The sequence below is a fragment of the Pipistrellus kuhlii genome, unplaced genomic scaffold (genome assembly GCF_014108245.1).
Source record: "Pipistrellus kuhlii isolate mPipKuh1 unplaced genomic scaffold, mPipKuh1.p scaffold_m20_p_16, whole genome shotgun sequence".
Classification (NCBI taxonomy): Eukaryota; Metazoa; Chordata; class Mammalia; order Chiroptera; family Vespertilionidae; genus Pipistrellus; species Pipistrellus kuhlii.
Genome location: NW_023425471.1, coordinates 2996929 through 3006963, shown reverse-complemented (window position 1 = coordinate 3006963; position 10035 = coordinate 2996929). Strand labels below are relative to the sequence as shown.

The window sequence follows — 10035 nt, the reverse complement described above, 5'->3', positions numbered from 1 at the left end:
TGGCTTTGTCCAGAAGGAAGGTAGGACAATCAGAAGGTGTCCAGTCAACCTGGTCTAATTAGCATATTACCCTTCTATTAGTATATATAATATTGTTGAACTTTAGTTTTCTATTTGTGTACATGGTGACATAAAGTCATTGTTCTAATCTAAGCTTCAAGTGTAGCTTAACAGTGGTCTGTGATGAGAATTGTGTTATTTGGATTAAGTTGTGGATCACCTAGTGATGCCCACCATATAATGAAATCTCCTAGGGCAGCTCTGACTGTCTGCACAGGAACATCTGGACACTTGTTAAAAATGTACATTCTCTGGCTGCTCTCAGACCTGCTCTACCAAAATCTCTGGGGTAGTTCCTAGGAATCTGTGTTTTAATAAACTCTCCATTTGATTCACATGCATGTTAAAGATTGAGAACATTGAAACATGAAGGCAAATGTCCACATTTTTGTACTTATTAATAGCATATTTAATTATCATGGGAGTGACGATATAAAGAAAAGAACAGATATGGAACCAATAATTTTTCAGTTCTATTCAATCTTTACATGTGGTATATGCCTTCTTTACTGCAATCAGGAAATGTGCTTCTGCTTTAGGCTTGGAAGTATAATATTTAGAGCAGCATAAACAAAATCATTAATTTGACCTAAATTTCAAGGAAATCTTTTCTTTCCTACCTTGTTCATTTCTAGATAATATAACAGACAAACAGCACACAGAATACCATTAAGAAGAACTCACTAAATTAGGTATTCTGTGCCTTGCTACGTTCTTTAAAAAGAAAGGAGATGTTGGCTAACATTTATATCCATTCTTATCAGATCTACAATAGTTTCTTCTTTAAGGCTTGTCTTTTTCCCGAAGTGGTTCAATGGAAGCCAGAAGTTGCTGAAATGTGGGACGCTTTTCTGGAAGCTAAATAAAAGGGAAAAAATTGGTTTAGTTTATGATGGTTGTGATTAAAAATAAAATATATAAAATATTTATGCCTGAGTTCTAAAGCTAGTAAAATTGAAATGTGGAAACACTACAGACATTTTTACTAAAGAAACAACAATTATAGTCCTACAAATTGAAAAGAAAAAGTAAAAGTATCTTTGTTTACATAAGATATGATTGTATGCTTGGAAAAATGAAGAGAATCCATGATAAAACCCACCCATATAATAAAGGAATTCATCAGAATGGTATATAAAATTAACATACAAAATCAATAGCCTTCATATATATATGTACAATAACCAATTAGATGATATGAGAAAACCCAATTACATTAGCAACAACACCAAAATAAAATACTAAGAAAAATGTACCTCCAAATCAAGGAAACTTTAAAACACTGCTAAAAAGTATAAACTTAGATTTCAACACAGAAAAAAACAAAACATTGCTTGTTCTTGAGCATTACAAATCAATATCATAAAGGTGTTAAATTTGCTAAGTTAAAATATAAACTAAATACTTTCACTTTATAAAAGGATTTTAAAACTTGAGGCAGGGAAAACAAAAACCTGTTAGAAAGAAGAGCAAAGACATGACATATAATTCTCAGGAAGATATACAAGTGCTGCCAAAACCGGTTTGGCTCAGTGGACAGAGCGTTGGTCTGCGGACTGAAGGGTCTCAGGTTCAATTCCGGTCAAGGGCATGTACCTTGGTTGCAGGCACATCCCCAGTAGGGGGTGTGCAAGAGGCAGCTGATTGATGTTTCTAACTCTCTATCCCTCTCTCTTCCTCTCTGTAAAAAATCAATAAAAATATTTTTTAAAAAGATATGCAAATGCCCTTAAAATATACTTCATTTATAATGAATAGGAACATATGAAAGCTGCCTTAACTGCCATTTCTCATATATCAGATGGGCAGAAATTCAGATAAATTGGAACCTAATGAAAATTGTGAATGTTTTGCAATAAAATATGAAGTTGAGGGGAGAGCCTTAGCTGGTTTTGCTCAGCGAATAGAGCATCAGCCCGCGGGTCAAGGACACACACCTCAGTTTCAAGTTTGGGGCACGTGGGGAGGCAACCAATTGATGTGTCTCTCTCACATCAATGTTTCTCTCTGTTTCTACTTTTCCCTTCCACTCTTTCTGAAAATCAATGTAAAAAATACCCTCAGGTGAGGATTAACAAGGAAAATTGAAGGGAGACTAAAACGCTCACTAGATGCAGAACATTCATCGGGGATTGTCTCTGCAGCCCCTCTCAATGGATCCTACCATCATTCACACACTTAGGTGGAGCAGCTGTGGAAAGAAGGCAGGTCCTTCCTGTTCAGGGCTTCCTGTCTAACTGATGGTGCAGTCCTAGTTTCTGGAGCTGGAGTGGCGAGGGCCAAGGAGGTCTGGCTTCACCTCAAAATCCCTTGTTTACTCCTCTTCTTCAACTGACCAGTGATGGCAGTAAGTCCTATACTTGTTTCTGTTTATATTGCGCAGGTATAGTGTGTATAGTTATAAACTGCTTGGTGTTTTCAGTTCCACAGTATGAGTACACGTGTGTGTGTGTGTGTGTGTGTGTGTGTGTGTGTGTGTGTGTGGGCTGAGTTCTTTGAGGGCAATCAATCAGCAATTTCAGCTCCATGTCTACTTCAAAACATATTCTTATTCCTTATCTGCGTGGAGTGCTTTTACTCAGCCTTTGGTAAGTGTGGGAAGAGAGGACGGAGTCATGTCCATTATTCTCTCTGTGTATTCTCTACACATGCTTTTAAGTTCTCTATTACACATTTTCTACCCGAGGAGAGACCCTATAATGTGGTTAAGAACAGGGATTCCAAGACCAGTCAGCGTCTTCATGGCTGTATGACCTTGGACAAGTCACTTAAACATCTCTGGGTCTGTTTCCTCTTCTGTTAGTTTTAGCCATGATATCAGTGTGTTTACTGATGAATAAATAAGCTAATATTTATGAAGTTTGTTGAACAGCGTTGGGTATAAGTTGTTAAATGTTGGCACCTGCATTTCTTGTTTTTAATTGCAAACACTTGAGGGCAGAGGGCCTCGGCCATTTCCACCTGATCTGAAGCTGGTGCCTCCCCCCTCAAAAATGCTTTACCTAGGGGTGACATGGCACCCAGTTCCCCTGGTGGTGCACTTGCCTCATGCCAGCAGCTGTACATGATCTGGTAGACGGTGTCCGATGCCAGTTTGGGCCGGTAGAGCCTGTGGCCCTGGGAGACCTTCACAACCACTTGGGAGTTGTCATACAAGTCGTAGGGCTGTTTCCCCAGGCTGAACACTTCCCACATCAGGATCCCTGCACCGCACCAAGGGGCCGGGAGGCGGGCGGGGGACAACAGACAACAAGGAAAGAGAGCAGACATCAGAGGGCGCACAGTTTGTTGAATGAGCAACTCCTTTTTGAGAGTTACTTGCGGAGGCCCTGGTTCATTTTGAATATCTTTATTGGGGACACATTATTGAAGAATGGATTTAGTTTTTGAAAACAGCCAGAAAATGCCAGGAGCCACGTTCTGGTGCAAAGATGAGTCCTTAATCTGGATAACTCAATTTTTTGGTAAAACACAAGGTATTGTAGAACTATTAAGTAAGCATGTTGTTTTAAAAAATATCTTTCACAAGGCATATTAACTGGAGCAAGGAGATTGAAACCAATTTTGACAAATGAATCAGCATAAAATATTGTCAAGTATTCACCAAAATGCTATCTTTGTGGTTTTTCCTTTTTCTGTATATACTGGATTATTATTTTTTACAATGAACAATAGCACCTTTACTAAAGGAATAATTATTTTTTAAAATCATGTTATATAAAAAAGTAAATGCCTAACCCTAATCCTAACCCTAACCCTATTATGTTATTTTCCATCACCATTTAGCCCCCCTATCTTCTCTTCCACTTTCATCTACCCCCTTCCACCCCACAATCACCACACTGTTGTCTGTGTCCATGACTAAATTTTTTCTTTTTAAAGGTAGTCTTATATATGTCATGTAGAAAGTCCAATTATGCTTATGGACCACGTCAAGCATGAAATAGGTTTTAGTTGAATTAAATACATTCTGTAGCTTGATAATAATTTGGATTATTTATCCTGGATGCTTCTGATGGTGATTGTAAACAGGTCTGACATCCCTCCCAATGTAGAAAAACATCAGCAAATCTACAAAATTACAATTTAAGGATTATTTCAGTTTTCTAATTATCGTTACTAAACTTCAATATAGATCTTTTAATAAAATAGAGGCCAGAAAACTTTTTCTGTAAAGAGTAACATAGAGAGTATTTTAGTTTTATTTTTGTGGGGGGACATGCATCTATGCAACTACTCTACTCTGCTAGTGCACAAAATCAGCCAGAGACAATACTAAAACAAATGGGCATGGCCTGGTGCCAATAAAATTTTAATTACAGAAATAGGTCACTGGATTTGGTCCTGCTTTGTGGCTTGCTCATCCCTGATTTAAATTAGGACTTTTAATGAGGAAGCTAGTTGAAATTGGTATGGGTCAAAGAGAACACTGAGTCATATTTCTTTCTTTCTTTCTTTCTTTCTTTCTTTCTTTCTTTCTTTCTTTCTTTCTTTCTTTCTTTCTTTTTTTTTTTTTTATATCAGGCATGTCCCCACAAATGGGTCAATTCAGAAAGGAATGCTTATCACAGCTGCTCTCATGCCGAAAACAGATGATTTCATTGTAAACCCTTCAGTGTTTTCCACTTCATGCAAACTCAGTTTTTGTTTTCAATGACTCATTTTTTAAAAATTGCTTGAACTCTTCAGTAGAACAGCTTTTATGAGAAGGTGGTAGCAGGATGCAAAGTACAGAATACTTGCAGACATTATAGCACCAGCTCAAGGAAAGATCATTTTCTATCTCTTGCTTGCCTACATTTTGTAAGCGCTCAGGGTTTTTGCTAAAAATGGATGTTGTTACCCTTGTGGTTTCCTGTTGTGGAAGCTGGCTTGTGAAATGGGGCTGAGGCCTGTGTGGCCACATTCTTACCGAATGCCCATACGTCTGACTTGCTGCTGTATTTGAAGTAGTGAAACACTTCTGGGGCTGACCACTTGACGGGAAACTTGGTTCCTACTGAGCTGACATACTGGTCATCAAGAACATACCTGTGTGGGAGGGGAAGGGATCAATACAGACCTTAAGCTGCTTGGTTGTGCAGAATGGGGAGACTCTGCTGGCTGCCACTGCCTGGTGGCAAGTAGTACAGGTAGCCAGTCAGCCGGATGCCTTGATGTTCTGGATCTTTTGCTTCCTTTCAACGTGTATACTTAGGTAGAGCCTGCTTATGACTTGTAAGCTTTAAAAATGATACCTAACTTTGAATACACCAAAATATGAGTGCAAAATGTTTGGTAAATATATAAAAACACAAAAATGTAAACATGAAGTCACTCAGAATCCCACCCCAAAGATAACCTGTAATTCTACCACTCAAGATACATTTTTGCTTATAGTTTCCAATCTTTTTCTTTTCTGTATATAATATGAAAAAAAATTGGGTTTCTTTCATGTTGAAATTTGCTTTTATTTTTCCTTTAACCACATATCAAGAACATTTTGTCCATATGGTTACATTTTCTTCTGCACCATCATGTTTAATGACTGAATGCCCTCTTATAAATTAACATAATTTGTTTAACCATGTAAATGGCTTCTAATATTTTGCTGTTATAAACAATGATGAACAAAAATATCCTATGGGGCTATTAAGACCATAAAAATATATGTTCAAGGATATTCACTATACTGTGGCTTATAATAACGATAATGAAAAAAATCTTAATGTTCTCATGTTGAGGAGTGATTAAATATAATATGGTACATTAATACAATAGAATAATATGCAGCTATAAAAAATAAGATAACTCTATATTTACCATAAGAAAAAGAGACCATGGGTATACGTTTATATGCAAAAGCAAGTACATATAATGTGATTCCACTTTTATGGAAACAAACAGTATATGTACTTACTTGTATACATGATTGGGTATACCTAAGAATCAGGTATGGAAGGATATCCACTGAATGTATTAGCAATAGTTATTACTAGTGCTGAGAATGAGGTAAAGGGTCAAATTCTACTTGACTTTATACACCATTGTTATATTCCTCACAATAAGCACATACTACTTTATAATTAATATAGAGGAACCCAATATATTTGCCCCCAAGCCAAATAAATAATGACTCATAAATAGGACAATATGAAAATAAACATTATGAAAACTGAAATTTTAGATATAATTTATAGGAAAACTATACACAACAAAATGTGTTAGAGATATTTACCATAATTTAAAACATCAGAAATAGCTGGTTTGGCAAGTCATTCTATGCAAATAATAGTAATAATGAATAACAACTTCATAGGATTATATATAGCATCTTCCGTACTTTTCTCCCTGGGCCTCTTCAGCTTCACAGACACCACAAGACACCCAGAAATTACATTGGCACCCCCAACTGGTAATTTTGTGTTGTTTAACCCTTTGTTCACATCACTAGGACCAAGTTAAGTCACAGGCATCTGAATGATGTGACACATAGCTTTGTGACAGAAAGGGCCTGGTCCCCAGCATCCCTTATTCAAAGTAAGACTTGTATTCCCATTTTTTTCTAAGAAACAAAGGACTTGAGGTATATTCCCTGCATATTGGCACAACAGTCAATATTCCTACTTTATGAACAAGGTGGGAATCAGCCCTGTTCTGAGAGCTTCTTCCTGCCTTCATATATGGAATGTCAGTGCAGGAGACTCAGTGTATGGTGTTTGGAGTGATGGCAGGTAACACAGCTAAAGGGTACCTTGCCATACTGAGGGGTCCCAGAAGAGGAGTGCTTCCTAATACAGAATTTTGTAGAAAATTTAGAGATAGGTCTTCCTATGGTGTTTTAGGGCTATGTTTGCTAAATACAGAGCTGGCCTTGGTAAACTTGTCAGATCTGTTAGAAACTGCATTCTTCATCCTCAGCATTATGTGAGTTTATGTTGAGTCAGCACAATTTTACAGCTGTATTTTGTCTCAATGTCAGTAACATCTACTTGCCCTTTGGACCAACTGTTGGCATTTTTAATGCCCATACATTTGACTTGCTGCTGTATTTGGGACTATTCCATTCATATCACTATGCCCCATAAGTTCAAGGAGTCTAGTAGGAACTTGATAAATGTTCAGTGACAAGGCTAGCATGTATGTTTTCATTTCCTATGTAAAGTCATGCAGATTGGCTTTAGGGCTTAAGTAGAATGAGAATTCAAAATTAGGGAATGGAAGACTTTTAAAGTAAGTGCTATCAGAATCAAAATGATTCTCCAAAATGATGAAATGGTGATAGAACACCCATCAGGAGAATCTCAGAGTCTAATTTCATGCCTTACTTCATGATAAAGATAATTTAATGACATGACAACAAAATTTTCCTGATGCTAATGCTCTACCCATTTGGATATACAGTATATTAAGAAAACCCCCAGACAGAGGGCTCAAGGAACCTTGATGGACTCTATCATCTATCTATCTATCTATCTAACTATCTATATCTATCTATCTATCTATCTATCTATCTATCTATCTATCTATCTATCATCTATCTATATCTATCTATCTATCTATCTATCAATCATTTATCCATCCATCCACATATTTATCCAAATCATCTGACTGTAATATTTTATATTTAAATATGTAGGATCTTGCATGGAATTTATAAATTTAGAAAGTATTTATCAGGATGTTGAAAGAACTGAAAGGGACTTTACAGGTGAGGAAATGTGTTTCATAGGTAGGCAAAGATAGTATGGGGAAGGAAATCCAGGTCTCTAAGCCCCCAATTCAGCGCATGTTCTGTATCCCCACAGAGCCTTTAATTATGATGGCATTGAGTTGAAAATGGAAATCTTTCTTTTATTGGTTGCCCCTTTGGGACTGGCTTACCTTGTCATTCCAAAGTCAGATACTTTCACAGAGAGATCACTGTCCACCAAGCAGTTTCGAGCAGCCTTTGGAGAAAAACAACAAACAAACAAACAAACAAAACAACAACACAAAATCATCAAGTAGTAAAGGTGACCATGAATCTTCTGTAATCTTTCTTCTCTTTGGCAAAATTCCCTGCAAAATCTAAGATTTCCTAGCAAAACCCCAAATGTTGGGGAGTTGTCTTTTCTCCCTTTGCAATTTTTGATTTTACAAAATAAAAATGTGCTCTCATAAGTATTTTCACCCACGCACCCATCCTTGTCAAACACAAAAGGTATTACACATTAAACACAGGACCCGAGCCCCTCAATGAGAAGAAAAAATCAGTTCAAGAGGCTTCTTCAAGGATACCTTGCAGCAACATGCACTCTTAAGGTAGAAATGCTGTACCGGAGACTCACAATGCACCTGCCTAGTGTGCATGGCATGTTTTCTGTTCAACACAAGAAAATCTCTAAAGATAAATACCAGTGCATACCAAGCAGAACACTTTTCCCTCCCCTTCTGACTCAAACACATACACAAGTTTCATTTCTCTCTGGTTTTCATTTGTTTTTATATTTTCAGTTATTGTATTAAATGACTGCTTTGGCACCAGGCCCTTCTTAGAGTAAGGGTCTACTTGGGTTTAATGGTTCCCAGAAACACTAAATTGACCAAAGACTTCCCTTTCCATCCCCTTTCCTTCAAACGACACACAACTACAAAGATCTTGATGGCTTCTTTTAATCTCTCTGTTCTTTCTGAACTGCAAATATTTTATTTTGAAATTGTGATTTTTTTAAAAAAATTATGAAAGTGTCATGTGCTTAAGCAAGTCACATGTGAGCAAAGTAAAAGCTAAGGTGGCCTCCTTGCCATTCTTCCCAATGGCCCCAGTGCTGAAGGTGGGGAGTGTGGATTGTTTTCTTTCCTTTCTTTGAGTTTCCAACGCCTTTGCTTACCAAGTCCCGATGTATGAACTGGTGGCTCTCCAAGAAGGCCATGCCTTCACAAACATCATAGCACATTTCTAAGAGCTGGTAGGTTTCCAGTCCTTTTCCGTGACTCTTCAGGTAATTAAGCAAGCAGCCATTGGTTATATATTCAGTCACTATATATATAGGGTATCTCTTTGAGCACACTCCATAGAACTTCACCAACTTGGGATGGTTGAGTTTCCTGGAAACAACAGATTTTCAAAGTTAAGTATTGAATTTCCACACCACTTTCTGGATGTCCTGAAAAAGTATCACGCTCAGATATTTGTTTGTTTGAATTCCCCTCTTCTACTTGAACAGGGAAAGAAGAAAACACTTTTGAATCTTATTAGTCTTTGAAGGAAAAAAAAGTGCGGTCTTACATTTGACATTGATAACCCCAGCAGCAATTTAGTGGTTATGGATACTGTGCTCAATTTCCATACAAAGAAGCAGGGAAGCAATGGTCTGGTGCCTTGGAAATCCTGTTTAATCTAGTGGCATCTCGAGGACTTCCATGACTGATTTGGATGAACCTAAACCCTAAAATTACACACTTCCATTTTAAAGATCTAACTTTCATGTCTAAATATTTCATTCTAAAAAATTGTATCAAAATATGAATGGTATAGATAAAATGAATATAGTCACTATGTTAGGGAAATAAGACTAGGCATAATTTTTCTTTAAAAAAAAACTCATTACATTGTTACATTATTTTTTCAATAATAAATTTAGAAAATAGTAAAAACATGACATAGCACTTTTAGTAGGTTATGATGGATGGACACTCATCTGTTATGATGTTCATCAACTTGTCCTTATATAATCTATTCTTATCCATTTACAGGATGATTCTTTAATCTTAAGATGTGTAAAGTAAACCTGAACTTAATATGTCAACTTTTAAATGTTTTAATAATTGAGGAATTATTAAATATTTAGTTATTTTTCTTTCTTCTTGAACTATAGAGTCATGCCTTATCATATTACTCAGGGTGATGAGCCCAGTTATGCATCTTTCAGCAACTGTAGAGACCTGGTACTCTTCAGAGGGAAGGCTTATGGCAGAACAAAGGTCCGTGACGCATTAAAAGCTCTTACTTGA

The 10035-nt window shown here is 36.8% G+C and overlaps 1 protein-coding gene across 1 annotated transcript in view; it reads right to left on the bottom strand.

Annotated features, from left to right (window-relative positions):
- Window positions 1-457: 457 nt before the first annotated feature.
- Window positions 458-10035, bottom strand: part of BMX (BMX non-receptor tyrosine kinase) — a 46083-nt gene continuing 36505 nt past the window's right edge. Inside the window, exons 15-19 of the mRNA XM_036439530.2 lie at window positions 8913-9129; window positions 7924-7988; window positions 4973-5091; window positions 3106-3263; window positions 458-918 (exon numbers count right to left, since the gene is read on the bottom strand). Coding sequence (XP_036295423.1) covers window positions 844-918; window positions 3106-3263; window positions 4973-5091; window positions 7924-7988; window positions 8913-9129 — 634 coding nt within the window. The 3' untranslated portion in view covers window positions 458-843. The remainder of the gene's footprint in view (window positions 919-3105; window positions 3264-4972; window positions 5092-7923; window positions 7989-8912; window positions 9130-10035) is intronic.